General features: G+C 37.4%; 1 protein-coding gene across 3 annotated transcripts in view; it reads left to right on the top strand.

The window, feature by feature from the left end:
• The window catches only part of invs (inversin), a 35,811-nt gene extending 14,425 nt beyond the window's left edge, over positions 1 to 21,386 (top strand). For all 3 annotated transcript variants that reach the window (XM_082149637.1, XM_082149638.1, XM_082149639.1), the window contains 13 exons: positions 2,318 to 2,485; positions 2,580 to 2,760; positions 3,285 to 3,394; positions 4,625 to 4,796; positions 5,051 to 5,206; positions 7,406 to 7,635; positions 7,777 to 7,883; positions 8,600 to 8,809; positions 10,849 to 11,078; positions 14,477 to 15,182; positions 17,934 to 18,139; positions 19,642 to 19,746; positions 20,707 to 21,386. In XM_082149637.1, coding sequence (XP_082005763.1) covers positions 2,318 to 2,485; positions 2,580 to 2,760; positions 3,285 to 3,394; positions 4,625 to 4,796; positions 5,051 to 5,206; positions 7,406 to 7,635; positions 7,777 to 7,883; positions 8,600 to 8,809; positions 10,849 to 11,078; positions 14,477 to 15,182; positions 17,934 to 18,139; positions 19,642 to 19,746; positions 20,707 to 20,825 — 2,700 coding nt within the window. In that variant the 3' untranslated portion in view covers positions 20,826 to 21,386. The remainder of the gene's footprint in view (positions 1 to 2,317; positions 2,486 to 2,579; positions 2,761 to 3,284; positions 3,395 to 4,624; positions 4,797 to 5,050; positions 5,207 to 7,405; positions 7,636 to 7,776; positions 7,884 to 8,599; positions 8,810 to 10,848; positions 11,079 to 14,476; positions 15,183 to 17,933; positions 18,140 to 19,641; positions 19,747 to 20,706) is intronic.
• The last annotated feature ends 468 nt before the right edge of the window (positions 21,387 to 21,854 follow it).

Here is a 21,854-nt window from a genome sequence, read left to right as displayed (position 1 = left end):
GGCGTGACACAAAATAAAATGGCATATTTTGAAATCTACAACTGATTTTACAGTTTACAATTACTGATTCTCTAACATTTTTTTAATGTTAGTTTAAATTCATTCAAATTTAAATTTGACTCTACTTAAAGTTGAAATGTATAATTCTAATTTAAAATTAAAATTTTACATTATAAAGTTGTTTTAACCAAAAATATTCAATAATAGAACACAGAAGGAAAGAGGTATGTAGAACAGAATATGGAGAATGACGTACAAGTTCAGAAAGTGCACATTTTCAGAATGTTTTCCAAAATGTCACAGTTGCTACTTGAATTCTGCTTTTCCCCCAGATTAATAAAATTCAAAACAATACATTATAACTTTAGGTTGAAAAAAATGTAACATTTACATGTAATTGAATTTAAACTTTATGCTTTATAACTTTAAATTAAAATTAAAAATTTAAACTTATAAGTACCACTTTAAAGGGGACCTATTATGCCCATTTTCACAGTATGTAATATAAGTCTCTGGTGTCCCCAGAATGTGTCTGAATTTTCAGCTCAAAATACCTCACAGATAATTTATTAGCTTGTCAAATTTGCCCCTATTTGGGTGTGAGTAAAAACATAGTTTTGTTTGTGTCCCTTTAAATGCAAATGAGCTGCTGCTCCACACCCCCTTTCCAGAAGAGGGCGGAGCCTTTACAGCTTGTGCTTCCTCTGGCAACAACAAAACTGGAGAATGTCACAGCCAAAATGTCAGAAATGTCAGTAGCAGTGTTCAGCCTTAAATGTTCGAACTGGAGTTGGACACTGATGAAGAGACTCAGGAAGAAGTAACTTTTAGAATGCAACTAGACGTTCCTGAATGGTTAGTGAATACATTTATGTAGTTGTCGAGTTAACTTTATTCAACTCATCGACTAACATGTACAGTCATGTTAATCTAAAAATCTTTCAGAAACAACTTTTGTGCAAATCAAGCAATGAACTGACCCTCGTTTGTGAAGCAGTCCGGTGTAAAATTATTTGCTCAAATACATATCACTTTAACTACTTTCTCCTGCACATTTCCTACATAAATGAAGTTCAACTGAGGTGTTCTCAGTGGCTCAGTTGCCCGGGAGTCTATGGAGACTCTTATGTTCGTTGGTACATCCAATAACAGAACATTTGTAATGTTTTTTTGGCGTAGACATTGTATATCTCCAGCTGCTACAGCGAGGAAACAGAAATGGCGGACTGCTGCGGCTCACTCAGAGCGGGATCTATGCTAATAGGGAAGATCGCCACCAGTCATGGGCGGGGCTTCAGTAGGGGTAAATCTGGAACTGCTCGTTTGGAGAGACTGTTTATGATTAATGGGGGTTATAAAAAAAGGAGAGTGTGGATTTTTACCATTATAGGCTGGTTGTTTACACTGTGTTCAAACACCTTATAAAAGTGAATTTTACATAATAGGTCCCCTTTAAGTTAAGGAAAATTCAAAACTAAAAAATGTAAATGAATTTAAAGTTAAATAAATACATTAATTTATTATGTTTTCAACAACTAATAAGAGTGTAGTACTATCAGCTTTGCTTTACACATTTGGCCTTCCAGTTTTCCCCTAAAATCAACATAAATATGTGAAAAAGAAAAATCCATGTATTCGGTCTGGGCCTGGTGGTATTGTAGTTAAAGGGATGGTTCGGAGTAATTTCAACCAAGGGTCCTTTGCACCATGACCTCGAGCCAAACACCCCCCCCAGAAGCTTATTTAAATAAACTCCTGATGTACTTACAAACTTTCCAATGCCTCGTTTCATGAGTACAGAACCTATTTGTACTACTGTAGAAGTTTGGTACCATTCTGGGCATTATTAGTGGGGTAATTTACGAGATACAACCTTGGATCCATTAGCGCCTGCACTAAGCCATTCGGCTGATATCTCGAAATAAGCTCTAACTTTAATAATGTTCGACCAAGGGAAAAAAAGCTTCTGGGGGGGTTGTTTGGCTCGAGGTCATGGTGCAAAGGACCCTAGGTTGAAATTACTCTGAACCATCCCTTTAAAGAAGGTCTTCACCCTCAAAGCCCAGAGGGAACTGGCCAACTAGTTTGATGTGATATGATAAAGAACGAATGCCAGCACTCCTTTATTTGTGTTTTTGGAAAACCGCCATAATGTTATTTTCTTGATTGCAGTTCATTGACAGCTTGGTAGATGTGATCACATCAAGCCCCAATTTGCTTGAAGGCCATGAAGCAGCTCTGTAGCCACAGTGTAACACGAGTGAACAGTAAAACTGGAAATGTAATCTTTGGAAATTGAATGTTGTTTGTTCTACAGCAGACAGCGCTGCACTGGAGCGCCTTCTACAATCACCCCGAGCATGTTAAGCTGCTGATCAAGCACGATTCAAACATCGGGATTCCAGACAGCGAGGGCAAGATCCCTCTACACTGGGCGGCACATAACAAACACCCCAATGCCACACGTACGGTGCGCTGTATCCTGGTGAGTCCACACTCATGACATCACTAGTACTCTTCACTCTTAAAGTATACGATTGTAGCATCGTTTGTATGTCCCCCATTTGTGTATATTGTAGGAAGCTGCTCCCACCGAGTCTCTGTTGAACTGGCAGGACTATGAGGGACGCACCCCTTTGCACTTTGCAGTGGCTGATGGGAATGAGGCGGTGGTTGAGGTCCTGACTTCATATGAGGGTTGCAGCGTGACAGCCTATGACAATCTGTTCAGGACACCACTGCACTGGGCGGCACTGCTGGGTACACACATTTACACTCATGCACATGTAAAAATTCTGTTTATAGTAATAGCCATCTGTATATTATGCTCACATTCTGCTTATAGTGACAGCCATCTGTATATATATTCATAGCACATATCTATCTGTAAAAATTCTGTTTATAGTAATAGCCATCTGTATATTATATTCAGTACATATCTAGCTGTAAATTCTGTTCACAGTAATAGTTATCTGTATATTATATTCATAGGACAAATCTATCTGTAAATTTTTGTTTATAATAGTATTCAACTCTATATTTATTCAGTACATATCCATGTTCTGCACTTATGGAACCACTGTATATCCTGCACTTGCTGCTATTGCACTTCTGGTTAGACCTAAACTGCATTTCGTTGCCTTGTACCTGTACTTGTGTAATGACAATAAAGTTGAATCTAATCTAATCTAATCTAAACATGAGTGCTTAAAGTAATTATAACGAATTTAAATAATTTGCTGTAAGTGTAGATGTTAATACAAGGTTTGTGTGTGTTTGTGTAGGTCATGCAAAGATTGTCCACCTCCTGTTGGAGAGGAACAAGTCTGGGATGATCCCATCGGACAGTCAGGGAGCAACACCTCTGCACTATGGAGCTCAGAGCAACAATGCTGTAAGACTTGTGTAAAATAACATCTAGTTTGATATGACCGTGAATGTTTTGCTTTTCATTTGTTTCTTTTAATTTGGCTCCATCAAATCTATTGGAAAAGGTTGTGACTGAACATCAATTTAATAAGTTTTTTATTCATTCATTCATTCATATATACGCAAACAGATATCTGTTCTTTTGTTCATTTGTTCGTTTATTCAATTATTTATTTATACACATACAATTATTCATTTTGTAATATATATATATATATATATATATATATATATATATATATAGATATACATATTTATATAAATATACACACATATATATATATATATATATATATATATATATATAAAACCAAATATAAAAATGTTCATTCCTTCATTCATTTATATATATATATATATATATACTGCAATATACATGCACAAACAGATATGACTTTATTTGTTCAACAAACTTTATTTGTTCATTTTATACATTAATTTATTTATAATATTTTTCATTTTTCATATAATATTATTCATTTTGAAATATATATAACCAAATATAAAAATGTTCATTCATTCATTCATTCATTCATTCATTCATTCATTCATTCATTCATTTATATATACACACACAAATATATAAATATATTCCTTTATTTATACACATTAAAATATTAATTTTGTAATATGTATATAAACACAACCAAATATAAAAATGTGTATTCATTCATTCATTCATTCATTCATTCATTCATTCATTCATTCATTCATTTATACACATACAAATATAAATACATTTTGCCTGATCATTTTTTGGGGGGATTATTAGTTGCAATTAATTTGTTTGCTTGTCCTTTTATTCATTACTTCATGTATTCATTTGTTTTCATATTTATATATACACAAACAAATATAAATATACTTGCCAGATGATTTATCAGTAGGATTATTATTAGTCATTTATTTGTTTATTTAATTATTTGTTTATTCATTTATTCATATATTTACATACAAATATAATTATACTTTTTTAAATCTGGATTATTAGTAGTTTTATTTTTACTTTAAAATTTGTATACACATATTGGAATTATTAGTAATGTTTTTGTTTGATGAACATTGGTGTCTTTTGTGAGATTACTGTTATTGCTGCCATTTTAAATATAAGCTCGTGGCCTTTGGTATCCTATTGCTTTATTTAATTGGTTTTATGTGATTTTACCTATTTATTGTTTTTTTTCGGTCTGTTAAGGACACAGTTGCAGTGTTCCTGAAACACCACTCTGTGCGCGATGAGCCCGATCTGGAGGGACGAACAGCCTTCATGTGGGCTGCTGGGAAGGGCAGCGATGATGTCATCAAAATTATGCTGGATCTGAAAAAGGACCTGGACATCAACATGACTGACAAATATGGAGGGACAGGTGTGTGAGAGAGTTACACACTCGCAAACACATACACACACTCAGATTGTCATTTTGAATACAATTACCCATTCCTGGCCTAAACTGGTTAGTTTCAGCGCAGATCAGTGATAATTGCATTTTCTTTTCAATCAAGCAATTAACAAGCCATTTCCAATGTATGTACCCCCCATACAGCCTTAATAAGAGTTGACGGTTTGTTCGCTGTCTACATGTGCTCCTGTGTGTGTGTGTGTGTGTGTGTGTGTGTGTAGCACTTCATGCGGCTGCTCTCTCAGGGCATGTGTCCACTGTGCGCTTGTTGCTAGAGCAGGGAGCCATGGTGGATCCGCTGGACGTAATGAAACACACGCCACTGTTTCGTGCTTGTGAGATGGGCCATAGAGATGTCATCCTAACACTGATCAAAGGTTTGTAACAGCATACATGCCCCTTTATCCTCCCTATAGACAATACTGTCCAGGAAAATAATACAAATATGCAAAAAAAACAATGAAAATCATTTTACTTTAGACATTTAATAATTGATATGTCGAAAATCAAAAATATATAAAAAATACAAATACAATTTGAGTATTTTTTAGTATAGTATGTTTATATTTATTTATTTGTTTGTTTATTAATTAGACATATTATGTTCGAAGTAGTCTTAAGTAATCAGCAATTTCTTTTTTTAAATTTAGTCATTTAGTTAATAAGCCTTAGTCCTAGTCCTCAAACATACTTTTTAGTTTTTTATCTTATTTAGGCAACCTTGTCCTGTTTTTGTTTAGTAAAACTAAGACAAACTAAATGTCAAGTCAAGTCACCTTCATTTATATAGCGCTTTTAAAAGTATGGATTGTTTCAAAGCAGCTTTACAGTGATAATAGGAAATTACCGTAACATTGGTCATTTTACCTAAAGATTGTTTAGGCTTTACAACAGCTCTAGGATAAAGTTATTGTCCAGCTAAAGTTAGTTTTGATTGATTGATTCACTTCCGTTGCGAAGATCATTAGTTATTAACTTAGGGGCCGTTAACACTACACCGTTCTAACAGAAATCCCTCAACGCGCTCCGGCCGCCCATCCGCACAAAACAGTGCCTGGTGTCTCGAGAACGCACTCCCTGAAATAGGTTTGATGTCTGGGCATTTTAGTGTAGTTTTAGTCAATGCAAACTTAGTCACAATTTCGTCATGCTGCATAATGGTTCAATTATTTTGCTCAGATTTATAATCACAACAATTGTCATTTGAAAAAATTATTTCTATTTCATCAGAATTATTGCACTTTCACCTATAAGCACAAATCAAGAGAATCTCATCTCGTATGCATGGTTTAGTTTACCTCATCTATTTTCCTGATTTATTATAGGCTATTTATCATATAAATTAACACACTCTCTACATTATGAAAACTAGTAAAACGAGAAACGTCTCGCAACAATTAAAACAGTGAAATTCCTAATAGTAATTTCATTCATTCCAAATTACATTAATGTTTTTCTATTAAGACAACAGCAAAAAAAGGAAAGAAAAAAAGAAGAGATTATCACATATTCCACAACCACAATCACAAGCAATATAGTTGAGATCCGTGTTTGGATTTAAGATAGTTCATCATTTAAGGTTTGATGTCAGATTTAGTCGTAGGCTCGCAGTAAACAGCACAAGCGGTGAGCAAGGATGACTCACTTTCATTTGAGGCAGAATAAACTTTAAACTCCAGCTTACATGTTTGTCTGTTGCTGAGTTCGGAACCGCTTACTAGCATACTACTCTTAATATTTGATAAAGGTAATACAAGTAGTATACTAGTATGTGGTTCTGAATTCAGCATGTGTTTTCAGATAATCCATGCTTTTTCCACAGTGTAGAGAGAACGTGTGGTTGCCAGATTGCAAAGACTAAGTAAAACATTGGGCAGAAAATGTATTCTTTTAAGAGAAAAGCTCTGATTGGGGTCTTAAAATCTTGACATCTGGCAACTGCAAGCATGAAATGACAAAAAATGAAGAGAGATTTTGGTAAAGTTGTTATTTTTTAACTACATTTTAGTCTAGTCTTTTTTGTCAACTATATTCCATGTTGATGTAGTCACAGTTATCGTTCAACGACGTTTGTCTTGTCTCGTTTTAGTCATGCAAAAAAGATCGTTTGACGAACATTTTTCTTCATAAATTTCGATAACAAAATTAACACTGGTTCCAAGTCTGTCTAAAATAATTAGTTAAATTATTTGCCCACTTTTATCTATTTTATAAAAAAAAATTATTTGATGAACATTGGTGTAATTTATCACATTGATATTATGATTCTGTCTTTATTCCATCATGAGCTGCTTTTGATTCAATGGTCATGTTATTTAAATTTATAACATAAAAAAATTCATCGCAAGCAACCATTTTTGTAATTAAACAATTTTATTTTAGACACATGCATCAGATTCCTTTCTAGACAGCTTCGTTTATCATAATTGTAGTGTTCTAGTTTTGCTAAGCATTGCTTGAGATGTTTTGAAAACTTCTTGTGGCACTTTGTTGGTGGAAATGTGTCTGACATCTCTGTTTAAAATACACCAGTTCCCAGAGTGCTAATGGTAAATCTGCATCTTGAATATGTTTAGGAGGGGCACGTGTTGATCTGGTAGACATAGACGGTCACTCTGCGCTGCACTGGGCGGCTCTGGGCGGTAATGCAGAGGTGTGTGAGGTGCTGATGGAGAACGGGATCAGTCCTAACCTGCAGGACCACGCTGGACGAACTCCCCTGCAGTGTGCGGCGTATGCTGGCTACATCAACTGCATGGCCTTGCTCATTCAGCATGATGCAGATCCCAATATCCAGGACAAGGAGGTATGATTGTAAAGCAAGCCCAAAGCCAACACTGAGAACATGTACTGGCCATTACCCATGAGCGCCCTGCTTGAGATTTGAAAAAGAGAGAGACTAAAAAATAACAAGAAGTCTGATTTTTGTGTACGTTTATGTGTTAAGGGGAGAACCGCGCTCCACTGGTCTTGTAATAACGGTTATCTGGATGCTGTGAAGCTGCTTTTGGGGTGTGGGACATTCCCCAACCATATGGAGCACACAGAGGAGAGGTAACAAACATTCACACATGCACACAGTTCTTGTGGTGTGGCCTAGTGGTTACAAATCAGATGTTCTTATTTATACCATTCAAATGTTTGGGGTTTGTAAGAAATTAATACTTTTATTCAGCAAGGATGCAATAAATATTTCAAAATCGAGAGAATTCTTTGTAACACTATAAATGTCTTAACTATTTCAAATAAATGCTGTTCTTTGGAACTGTAGCTCAAACAGTAGAGCATTGGCGCTTGCAACGCCAAGGTCATGGGTTCGATTCCCAGGGAAAGCAAGAACTGATAAGAATGTAAATGTGTACCTTGAAATGCAATGTAAGTCGCTTTGGATAAAAGCGTCTGCCAAATGCATAAATGTAAATGTAACTTTCTATTCATCAAAGAATCCTGAAAATTACTTGTAACTTGTAGAACTGCAGGAAGCAGTCGGGCATACTTTGAAAACTCAGCTTTGCCCTCAAAGGAATAAATTACATTTTAAAATATATTTAAATAAAAAGCTTTTTTTATTTGCAGTAATATTTTACAATATTTCTGTGTTTTTACAGTATTTTTGATCAAATAAATGCACCCTTGGTGAGCAAGACTTCTTTCAGAAACATCAAATATCTTAATAACCCCAAACTTGCTATATAAATGTTAAATATAATATAATTTTTTGGGAGTCCGTGGCATCAAAAAGTTTAAAAACCCCTGTGTTAAATGACTAGGTACACTCCTCTAGACTATGCCCTGCTGGCGGAGCATCAGGAACTGACCCAGTTTCTATTGGAGCATGGAGCTCTGTCCATCGCCGCCATCCAGGACATCGCCGCCTCATCCATCCAGGCTCTTTACAAAGGCTACAAGGTCCGACGGGCCTTCAAAGAACGCAAGAAGCTCCTCATGAGACATGAGCAACTACGCAAGGACGCTGCAAAGTAAGACTCTCGTAAACACACATAGGTTATTCTGCCTTGAAGAGAAAGAGATAAATGGTGGGGTGCAAATATTCTCTTACCCACAATCCAGTGCTGATTGATGTGGCTAGGCTGATCTGTGGAGCTGACATGGAATGTTTGCATGAATATAATACGTGTTGTTTAATTATGTGTGTTTGCTCTGAACCAGCTCATCTATCTACCTGCCTGCTGAGGAATATGAGCATCAATTTCTTGCTGTCAATAATGGAAATAGATGAGACGATAGAGAGAGAAAGAGCGCAAGAGAGATTCACTCATTCTCCCTGCTTTTCTGTTAATTGGGCAACACTCAGCTGCTCAACAGCTTGACATTTAGAGTCTGTCAGCTCTGAGGATGAATGAATACACACATACACAGATTGGAATATGCTCTTCTCTCTTTTCCAGGCTCTGCATACTCGCATTAACATACATCCTCTAAACTTGTATGCGAAGTCCGATTCTCTAACCGTCTGTCTTTTATCTGTGTTATTCTGCCCGCAGTCTATCCATCTACTCATTCGTTTTTGTTTCCTGCTAGGTAAAGGTGTTCAAAACCATGGAGGGATGTGTAATGCTGGCCTGTTAAACTCGGATATTGACTTGAAAGAGATATTGTACCAACCAGTAATCAGAACAAAAAGCAGATGAAAGATTAATAAATTATCTGACTCTAAAAACCTTAAATTAACTTAATGAAAATGGGTTGTACACTGGCGTTCCAAAGATTTTTTAAAATATTTTTGAAAGAAGTCTCTTATGCTCACCAAGGCTGCATTTATTTGATCATACAGGAAAAAACTTAATATTGTAAAAATGATTACAATTTAAAATATCTATTTTGTAATTTTAATAGATTTTAAAGTGTAATTCCTATTATTCCTGTGATGGCAAAGCTGAATTTTCAGCATCATTACAGTCTTTAGTGTCACATGATCCTTCAGAAACCATTCTAATATGCCGATTTGCTGCCTAAGAAACATTTATTTTATTATTATCAATGTTGAAAATAGTTGTTCTGCTTAAAGGACAAGTTCGGTATTTTACACTTAAAGCCCTGTTTACAGATCGTATCTGATGAAATAGAACGGTTAAGATTAAAATTTGGACACATGCTGCTGTCCCGAGAATTTTAGGTTTAAAAATTCCCCCCCCACCCCCACAATGGTTGTCTATATGCACTGGAAGATTCCGTCCTAAAAACACATTAAACTTTCGTTTACAAAGACGTGAAACTCACCGAGTGGTCAGGGGTGTTCACTGATATGTTCCCTCAAAAATCGCTGAAAAAGATGCATTCCAACAGGTTTTATCGTAGTTTTTGTCCAACTCCATTGACTTAATAGGACGTGCTGTGAGACCGCAGCACCTTTACGGTATTACTCCGCCGCTTCTTCTTCTGCTTCTTCTGTGTATTCAATGAAATGCCCGTGGTTTGCTTGCAATTGGCAAAGGTGCATTATCGCCACCAACTGGGCTGGAGTGTCTATTATTCAAGCTCTCAACGGAAGAATCACGGGTGTGACGCGTTTGGCAAAATAGGTCCACAAAAGCGAAATAAACCTAAAATTCTCGGGACAGGAGCATGTGTCCAAATTTTAATCTTAACCGTTCTATTTCATCAGATACGATCTGTAAACAGGGCTTTAAGTGTAAAATACCGAACTTGTCCTTTAACATTTTTGTGAAAACAGTGATGCATTTTTTTCAGGATATTTGATGAATTGAAAGTTAAAAAAAACAGAATAATTTTTTGTAATAGAATATTTTTAACAATGTAAATGCATCTTTGCTGAATAAAAGTATTAATTTAAACAAAACAAAAATCTGATCGGTTGTTTAAGTGTATTAGAATATTCGCAATGGAAACCATAACCAGATACTTGACCTAGAACTGACAGGCAGCAGCCAAGCGGCACAACAAACATTAAATAAATGATCCAGGACAGTCGTCATCAACAGGATAAATATGTGTCAAGTCAATAAATGTGTGTTGTGTGTGTTTTTTGTTTCTCTAGGAAGAGGGAGGAGGAACGCAGACGTGAGGCAGAGCAGCAGCTCTCATTGGTTGAGGCGGATCACAAGCAGCGCGTGTCATTGGCTGCAGTCGGAGTGGAAAAACTTTCCCTGGATGAAACGGAGCAGAGGTTTAAAGATCCAGTGGCGGTGAAAGGACACAAACACAAAAAGTCCCCCGGTGCTCATAACATTCATTCACAGAGCAGGAGAGAGAAACAACATAGAACTGGTGAGTTTAGTTTATGAATAAAAAGTAAGGAATAACATGCTGACCTTGAGCGCACATTAATTTGTCAATAAATTCGTATTTTTAAACATTTTATTAAAAATATCTGTCTGATAATAAGCTGATAATTATTTTCACATTGTGGCTGCTAACCAATAAATGGCTAATAATAAAAATCCTGAAAATATTGATATAAAATTCATAAAATAAAAAATTGTCTTCCTCTTGTGATCTACCATCCTAAAATGTAAAAGGCAGCTATATATATTTTCATGTTTAAAGACCCAAATTATACTGTGAAAAATTTATATTATAAATATGTGTAACATATTAATTTGAAAGTCTTTAGTTTTTATTACATTAGATTATTTCACTTTTTTCTACTCACTATAATACTGCACTTTTAGGTATATTATTTATTTATTTATTTACTTACTTATTTTATATATTTTTAAATTGGTTATTTATTTTATTAATAATTTTAAGATGCTTATGGAAGATGTTGCTTATGGAAGACTTCATAAAGAAGTCCATTCGTGTATACAGTGGGGAGAACAAGTATTTGATACACTGACGATTTTGCAGGTTTTCCTACTTACAAAGCATGTAGAGGTCTGTCATTTTTATCATATGGCGCTTTTCCACTGCATGGTACGGTACGGCTCGGTTCGGTACGGCACGCTTTGGCGCTTTCAGTCGGTCCCACCCACTTTGAAGCGGTACTAACTGCAGTGGAAAAGCAACCGAGCTAAAGCGAACCGAACCGTGCCGTACCGAGCCGAGTCGTACCACGCAGTGGAAAAGCGAAGCGAGCCGAACCGTTCCGCGCCGAGTCGAACCGTACCGAGCCGAACCATGCAGTGGAAAAGCGCCAATAGGTACACTTCAACTGTGAGAGACGGAATCTAAAACAAAAATCCAGAAAATCACATTGTATGATTTTTAAATAATTAAGTTGCATTTTATTGCATGACATAAGTATTTGATCACCTACCAACCAGTAAGAATTTCGGCTCTCACAGACCTGTTAGTTTTTCTTTAAGAAGCCCTCCTGTTCTCCACTCGTTACCTGTATTAACTGCACCTGTTTGAACTTGTTACCTGTATAAAATACACCTGTCCACACACTCAATCAAACAGACTCCAACCTCTCCACAATGGCCAAGACCAGAGAGCTGCACAAGGGTGGGATGGGCTACAGGACAATAGGCAAGCAGCTTGGTGAGAAGGCAACAACTGTTGGCGCAATTATTTTGTACCGCCATGCGGTACATCTAGTTAGAAAATTGAAGAAGTTCCAGATGACGGTCAATCTCCCTCGGTCTGGGGCACCATGCAAGATCTCACCTCGTGGGGCATCAATGATCATGAGGAAGGTGAGGTATCAGCCCAGAACTACACGGCAGGACCTGGTCAATGACCTGAAGAGAGCTGGGACCACAGTCTCAAAGAAAACCATTAGTAACACACTACGCTGTCATGGATTAAAATCCTGCAGCACACGCAAGGTCCACCTGCTCAAGCCAGCGCATGTCCAGGCCCGTCTGAAGTTAGCCAATGACCATCTGGATGATCCAGAGGAGGAATGGGAGAAGGTCATGTGGTCTGATGAGACAAAAATAGAGCTTTTTGGTCTAAACTCCACTCGCCGTGTTTGGAGGAAGAAGAAGGATGAGTACAACCCCAAGAGCACCTTCCCAACCGTGAAGCATGGAGGTGGAAACATCATTCTTTGGGGATGCTTTTCTGCAAAGGGGACAGGACGACTGCACCGTATTGAGTGGAGGATGGATGGGGCCATGTATCGCGAGATCTTGGCCAACAACCTCCTTCCCTCAGTAAGAGCACTGAAGATGGGTCGTGGCTGGGTCTTCCAGCATGAAAACGACCCGAAACACACAGCCAGGGTAACTAAGGAGTGGCTCCGTAAGAAGCATCTCAAGGTCCTGGAGTGGCCTAGCCAGTCTCCAGACCTGAACCCAATAGAAAATCTTTGGAGGGAGCTGAAAGTCCGTATTGCCCAGCGACAGCCCTGAAACCTGAAGGATCTGGAGAAGGTCTGTATGGGGGAGTGGGCCAAAATCCCTGCTGCAGTGTGTGCAAACCTGGTCAAGAACTACAGGAAACGTATGATCTCTGTAATTGCAAACAAAGGTTTCTGTACCAAATATTAAGTTCTGCTTTTCTGATGTTTCAAATACTTATGTCATGCAATAAAATGCAAATTAATTACTTAAAAATCATACAATGTGATTTTCTGAATTTTTGTTTTAGATTCCGTCACTCACAGTTGAAGTGTACCTATGATAAAAATGACAGACTTCTACATGCTTTGTAAGTGGGAAAACCTGCAAAATCGGCAGTGTATCAAATACTTGTTCTCCCCACTTAACTGTACTTAATACCTGAGTTCAGCCAGTTGTGTGAAAGAACTAGATGTACCGCATGGCGGTACAAAATATGACCGCCGCTCAGGCCTGCACTGGCTTTCCACAAAAATAAATGACGTGGAGCAATTTGGCTGTATTGCGTGTTTATGTATATACCTAAAAAAAAGTAGTAGTATGTGCATGTCTGTCTGTGTGTGTGTGTGTGTATGTGTGTGTGTTTGTGTATGTGTGTGTCTGTGTGTGTGTGTGTCTGTGCGTGTATGTATGCGTGCGTACATGTGTGTGCGCGTGTGTGTTTGTGTGTGTGTGTCTGTGCATGTGGATTTGTATGTGTGTGTATGGGTGTGTGTCTGTGCGTGTGGATGTCAGTGTGTGTGCATTCTTGCGTTTGTTTGTATTCCTGCATGTGTGTGTGTGACAGTATCATCCTAAACCAGCAACCCCAAAACCAGGTGGCCCCCGGGGACCAAACGAAATTTTTCCGTAAAAGTCTAGTGGGGCTACATGCCCACCAAATTTCATGTTCCCCGGTGTTTCGGTGTCCCTGGTATCGTTGACGAAAAATTCAGTAGATGATAAAAAAATTAAAAAAATAAAAACGTTGACAATCCCTATATGACCACTTTCGCTAGCTACGCTAGCGGCGGTCATAATTAGAGCATTTCTGTACATATAGTTCAGGTTTATATCTTGATTTATTTATTTACTTTGATTTAAGTATCTATATGTATTATTTATTTCAACGTTACAATGTTTATTAAAAGACAACAAAGAGGATCTTTTAAGCAACCACCAACTCTTGTCTCTCGCTCTCATTTAGCGCTACGTTTTTAAACGGCTTACATATGCTTAGTCTATTTTCTGAAAATCAGTCAACACTTCAGCACATTTGTCTATCAATCAGAATCAAGCATTTAGCAGCACCATAATAATAACAAATAATCTTCTGTTGTGCCACCTAATGTTATTATACTTTGTCATCTCTAACGAATTGCTTTGTTTCTCTGTCAGAGCGCAGAACGAGAGAGGCCAAAACACCAGACACTACTCTCCCCCCTGCGACCTCTGGCCTCACGGTGACCCCTCTGAGTACCAAGAAGTGTTCAGGCACTGTAGAGGAGGTGTGTGTGATAGAGACGTATGGCGTAGTAGACACATGCGTATCAGTGGAATGTGGATCCACACATGAGCGCCGATCCCCCGCTGGGTCAAGTCGACCAGGCAGTGCCAAACTGGTCCACACAGGAGCCCATGTAGCACCAGGCCACATGGAGACCACCACAACCCCCAAATCAGCAATACACACCAGACCCAGGACTATAGCTGCCCACTCAAAACCAGCGGCTCAGTCTACACTAGGTTCCACAGAGGCACCGACAGACGGCATCTATAGATCAACGTCCAAGGGGACCAAGCCAGCATCAGACCACAAACCCACAGGAACCCAGCAATATAACGTCTCCAACTCCCCCTCAGGAAGAACCTCTGTCACTCGACAAAAAGAGAGACAGGCAGAAAGAGAGATGGACAGAGAAAAGGATAAAAGATCAAGGACTGAGGGACAGAAAGAGACTGGTAGAGAGAAACAGGAGATGGACAAAGAGAGATGGATGAGCAGAACAAGAAAAAAACAACAGGACAAAGAGAAGGAAATGAAAGGAGACAGCATCCGTTGTAAAAATCAGGCGGCCGTTGTGATACAGAGAGCATGGAGGAGGTACTGATGCTTTTTTCTTCCTCTATTTCTCTACTACAATAAATACTTGATTCTGATTGGCCAATCACAACATTTTAAACTCAAATATTTTTGTACAATGACTGTGTGTTTGGCCACTGTCCATGGAAACTAGTCTCCTAAACTAGGCATATTCACATGCTCTAGTTTTCGTCAATCGGAATAAATCCAATCCCATTTCAGATTCTGAAAGTTCTGTTTATATGAACCATAAATGAACCCCATTACATGTATTCCAAACAAAAGTTAGTGTCCAGTCGGCGCGTTCAGAACCGAAAAAAGCCATTGCGATGTTGTCACCAGAGCTACTGTGAGTATAACTGTACATTTTGCCTTGATGACATATCTAAAAATGAAAGCTGGCATTAATGTCTGAAGTAACTATTATTAAAGTAACCCTGTAGTCAATAATTTTATCCCTTAAAACTCCTCTTTGATCACCAAAATGACAAATGTAAAAGTTTTTTCCTTTAAAAAAAAATTCTTCATGCCTTAAAAAAGCTTGAATGTAACTCTACACCCTTGCCTCATTTAGTATACGCGGTTCTGTGAATATGCAAATTAGCCCCTGCTCCATCACACCAGCTCAGAGATCCACTCGTTGACGAAACACCAGCGATTTTAAATTGCGTTTTGGAGACTGTCTTTGGTTCACTGCAGTTTTAAAGTGAAAATACTCAGCAATGGTGTTGAATTATGAGTTTGCAAATTGTTTGTCTTAAAGGGGTCATATAATGGTACATGCACTTTTACAAGTTGATTGTACTGAAATGTGTGTTGGCAGTGCCTGTACACAACCATCATAAAATGATAAAAATCCATCCAGTGGTCTTTTTTTAATCTCCTTATATGTTTTCCCCTGTCTCAAATCGAGCCGTCTGACTGTGTGACGTCAGACGGTCGGACGCCCCTCCCACGATTGTTAATTGACGGCAGCGTTTCAACACAGACCCGCCCTGAGCGAGCTATCATCATAGTCCACCATTGTTGATACGCTGGAGCAGAATGGCGTCTAAGCGATTGTGGTGTTCTGTTCTTTGGTGTAATAACGAACACAGCAGTCATTTTGATGTTCCTATATCCGAACCGCTGAAGACGCAGTGGCTGAGTTTTGTTTTCGAAGGGAATATTCCCCATGATCAACGTCAATGCTTTCATGTTTGCGCGAATCATTTCTCACCAGACTGCTTTATAAACGAGGGTCAGTATAAAGCTAAAGTAAAAGGTTTTTCATGACCATTAGCGGTAACATCAATCTGTCAACGAACTAACGTATACATCAGTAAACGCATAGCGTTCGTATCTCACTACTCTACCCTGCCAGTACATACAAAGATAGATCAAAGTGACATTACGTTAACCAACCATTCAAAAACGTCCTGTTCGAGCCTTAAATGTCGAACTTCTTCGGGGCCGTCATCTTGTTCCGGGTCCGACTCCGGTTCAAATTGATACGGTTGCACAGATGTGTCCTCAGAGACTCCCGCTGCCATCCTTTCCCCAAAATATACCCTCAACTGTTGTCAAGGCAACACTCCACGTGTGTTGTGTCAAAATGCCCCACAGAACAGAGGGGCGGGGTGAGCAAAGCTCATTATCATTTAAAGACACATGCACTTAAATGGCGTGCTGAAAACAGAGCTGTTTTTGACCAGGTAAAATGAGTGTTTTCTTACAATACTAATGAGAATTTTTAAAGTATATTACAAACTTTTCATTTAGACCCTAAAAGAATCATATTAACTTGTACAAAAATGGCATTATATGACCCCTTTAAAGCATATTAAAAACATCCCACAGACATATAAATAACATTAAAACAGTTTAGCCACAGGGGGACTTAAAGTAAATATTCAGTCTCATCCACTGGCCAGTTCGTAAGACATGAGATGTTACATATGCACGTTTGTATAACGTAAAATGTATGTAAACATATGCATCATGGCACTGCGCATGTGTGCAAATTTGAGAAAATAATCAGATTCAAGCGTTTACATGAAATTTCATTCGGATCAAGCTTAATCTAAACAATTGAGGTGTTTATGTGAAGGCTTTTGCGTCTGATTGAGCCGCCAATATGATTATAAACGGATTATTTGGATGCATGTAAACGTAGCTAGCTATTGTCTTCTCTCATATCTCATCTCTCCAATTCATATTTTACACATATTTATAATACTAATTTTTCACAGTATAAATTGGATTTTTATACATGACAATATACATAAAATGTAAATGTATTTATTTGTTTACAAATACATGGACAATAAATTAAGTTCAAAACATTAACTGTTTAAATCAACTTTTCCTCTAAATCAACTCAGAAAATGCAAGAAAAGTCTGCAGATTCCATATGTGTCTGCTCATATGTTGCCCACATGTTCCTTGTTTGAGTTGTGGCATGGCTTTGTGCCCACCAGCACATCAACACCTCTGAGGGGAGGTCACCAGAATAGGCCTCTTATTTATTTGTGTGTGTGTGTGTGTGTGTGTGTGTGTGTGTGAGAGAGAGAGTGTAGGGAGTGTAATGCAGACCCATGAGTGCACTTTCTTTTTAATGGCTTTACTAAAATAATGGGATTCAGAGTACAAAGAAGGTATATGCACATTCTTCAAGTCCTTTTTATGAACAATAATGTGGTTTACTCGTTTGATTTTACATCTTTAATATGCTGTCGCTGCATTTGCTGGTACGTATGTGCTTGTGAAACCATAACATGTTTTTCCATTCAGGTCTTGTATTCGGGGTCGTCTTCGTAAGGTACTGTGCAGGACTGTGAAAGGGGCGGAGTCTGCTGAAGTCACAGCTCTGTTGATTCAGTTATTATGGGAGTGGCCTATAGCTCATGACCACACCCACCATAAAACTTCTTCTGAAGTTCAAGCTGCTCCTACCAGGAACGCTGGGAAAAAAAGCTCTGTGCTCCAAAATATCTATGGTGAGTGTTATATTACTGTCCACTAGGATAAACCAATTAATATCACAGTTTTAATCATGTTAGGAATGACATGTAGGTACACATTAAAGAGTTTGCTCATTTTCCCAGCCCTAATTTGCATATTATATAAATAGATAGCCGTTCAAAAGTTTGGGATCGGTAAGATTTTTTTATGTTTTTAAAAGCAGTCTCTTATCCTCACCTAGGCTGCATTTATTTGATTAAAAATACAGTAATATTCGTGAAATATTAATACAAATTTAAATAATTTGTTAATAAATAAATAAATGTTTTCTATTGGAATATATTTAAAAATTAAATGTATACCTGTGATGGTAAAGCTGAATTTTCAGCATCATTACTCCAGTCTTCGGTGTCACATGATCCTTCAGAAATCATTATAATATGCTGATTTACTGGTCAAGAAACATTTATTTTTTATCAATGTTGAAAACAGTTGTATATAATTTTTTCAGGATTCTTTGATGAATAGAAAGTTCCATAAAAACAGCATTTATCTGAAATGGAAAGCTTTTATTTTATTTAAAGAATGTTTTTTTAATTCAGCAAGGATGCATTAAAAAAGTCAAAAGTGACAGTAAAGACATTTATAATGATACAAAAGATTATATTTCAAATAAATGCTGTTCTTTTGAACTTTCTCTCTATCAAAGAATCCTGAAAAAAAGTATCACTTTTTCTACAAAAATGTTAAGCAGCACAACTGTTTATAATAATAACAAATGTTTCTTGAGCAGCAAATCAGCATATAAGAATGAATTCAAAAGGTCATGTGACACTATTTAAGATATATTAAAATAGAATTTTATTTATTTATAACCATATGCCTGATCGCTTGTAAAAGTAATTGGATACCTTTCCTTAAATAGCGACATGATTTGAGTTATGATTCCTGTCCGTAGCATAAGTTATGTTTAAAAGTAGGCCAAGCATCACTAATAAGATTATTACAGTGGGGTGTTATGTTTTATGTGACGTTCCAACACAGACACACACAGTCACCCCTCCCTCCTTTCATATCAGTTGATAAGGTGGAGTTTCGACCCAGTTAACGCAACTGACCTTCAGCAGACATGAACAGGTGATGATGGCTGAGCAGGCCAGAGACGCTCTCATTCTCAAACACACGCGCACACGTACACACACACACACACGGACACTCGTTCCCCTCCCCGCTCCTCCCTGACAGTCACAGCGCTTTGAAAAGTTCATTGCTGTCAGACGGAATGTCGAGCTGTCTCCTCTCGCTCACAAACGCAAACCTCCCTCCCCTCGTCCTGCCCGCCGCTGCCAGATGGACACGCGCTCTCACACACCTGCACGTTTGATACCAAACTGTCCAATTCTTGTTATTTTAACAGCTCTAGTATCAGTCGCGAGTCGTGACGTTAACGTGGAGATATTGATCCATTCAAGTAAAAACAATTTGCATGATGTGACCACATCTAAAGCAATAAACACTGCTGTTATTTTTGTTCTAGGTGGCGCCCCGTCTAAAAGAGGACACTCTCTCCGGGCTGCAGTTCTTAAACCACAGAGCCAAAGCCAAGTGCTGCTGGATCTGTCACTCAAAACAAACAAACAGTGTGAGTACTGGGGTTTATAATCACTGCTTGTGTTCTTTTCAGCAGCCATTACTCCAATCTTTAGTGTCCTTCAGAAATCATTCTTATGACGCTGATTTGGTGCTCAAGAAACATTTCTTATTATTATCAATGTTGAAAACTGCTTAATATTATAAGCGTTTTTGGAAACCGTGATACACCACCAAAAGTTTGGGATAAGATTTAAAAAAGAAAAGGTATTACTACTTTTAGTCAGCTAGGACACGTTCAATTAATCTAAAGTTACAGTAGACATTTAAAACGTTACAAAAGATTTCCTTAAAAAAAAAAAAAAAGCTGTACAATGAATTTTATTTTTTAAAGAATCCTGAAAAAATCACGGTATCACAGTTTCCACAAAAACATTAAGCAGCATAAAACTGTTTTCAACATTGATAATACTAAGAATAGTAATAATTGAAAGAAATTGAGCCAAAAATCTGGTTGTTTCTTGAGCACCAAATCAGCATATTAGAATGATTTCTGAAGGATCAGGTGACACCGAAGACTGTTATGATGCTGCAAATTCAGCTTTGCAATAACAGGAATAAATTAAATCCTAAAATATATTAAAATAAGTGCAATATTTTACAATATTACTGTTTTTAATGTATGTTTGATCAAATAAATGCAGCCTCAGTGAGCATAAAGGCCAATTCACACTGCACTGACAGATGGCGACCAACGGCAACAGCCCTTCATCAGGTTTTGTCGAATCGATGTTACCCGTCAATGTCTGTTGTCATTTGTCAGCGCTCGTTTTCGCCATTGAATCAGTGTTTGTCAGGTCGTGGAACGCCTGAGAAGTGACATACTGTAATCTGGTGTTTGTCTGCATTGGTCAGCGTTTGTCGGTTCAATGTGGGTGTTCTTTCAAAAACATTTTTAAAAAATCATAATTATTCCATTTTTGACTGATGTGTGTGCTTTCTTTATCCACAGTGAGTGCCGTCGACTGTGTGAGCCTGGTGGACTCTTTAAATCAAGCAAAGCAATACTCTTACCATCTACGCCCATCCAGCACTGGTAGTCAAAGCAGTCAGAACAGAACTAAGAACTAACACCACACAATGGACCCCAACAGGTTTTTTTGTCGTGTTTTTATTACAGGAACTTAATCTCTCTAAGAGACACAGGGATTATATGCACTTAAACTCATTTGATGTCTATTTAAACTATTGCATGAGGTACAGTGAACTCGCATGGTCCGTGTCTGGGTTTACATATGAAATCACTTTGATTATTGCAGAGGTTAGAGGTTAAAACCACAAACACAACAAATGTATTAGATAACCTTTCATTCTGTCAACAACAGGTCATATACCTGTCGTAAGGGTGACACGCCTTACATAAGACCACCTTGCATGGGAGACCTCTGAGTGTACATTAAAGATGTCACAAGGCTGTTAAACTGCCCCTCTCTTTGAAACATACTCATATTTTCAGCCCATTTCTGATATTGTCACAGATCTCGGCATTGTATTCTTATACTCTATTGCCAGCCCTATTTTTGAGTGTGTTGGATTATTAATACATTTTATTCATCACTTTAAATCATTGTACTCTGTGTATTTTTTTTTACTATTGATGTATTATTGTAAAATAAATTTTGTAGAAGTGAAGATACCTCAATTTATGTGTTAAGAAGGGAAAGATTTTTGCTAGAATCATCTTACCTCACAGACTTTGTTAATCCTGAGAGCAATAATTACGCTAGCGTTCAAAGGTTTGAGGTTGGTGAGATTAATTTTATGTATTTGAAACACTCTTATGCTCACCAAGGCTGTATTTATTTTAACAAGAATACAGTAAGCTTTTAAAAACTATTGAAAAAGTTTTATAAAATGCAATTTTTTTCCTGTGATGGCAAAGCTTTTACAGCAGTCATTACTGCAGTGTCACATGATCATTCAGAAATTGTTCTAATATATTTGGTTTCTTATTATCAATGTTGAAAACAGCGGTGCCGTTTAATATTTTTGTAAAAACTGATCCTTTTTTTCAGGATTCTTTGATGAATAGAACGTTAAAAAGTACAACAGTTATTTGAAGTATTTTATAACAATACAAATGTCACTTTTGTCACTTTT

The sequence above is a fragment of the Leuciscus leuciscus genome, assembly GCF_965113295.1.
Source record: "Leuciscus leuciscus genome assembly, chromosome: 20".
NCBI classification, from domain to species: domain Eukaryota; kingdom Metazoa; phylum Chordata; class Actinopteri; order Cypriniformes; family Leuciscidae; genus Leuciscus; species Leuciscus leuciscus.
Note: the sequence above shows the minus strand (reverse complement) of the source record. Positions and strands in the feature narration are given on the sequence as shown.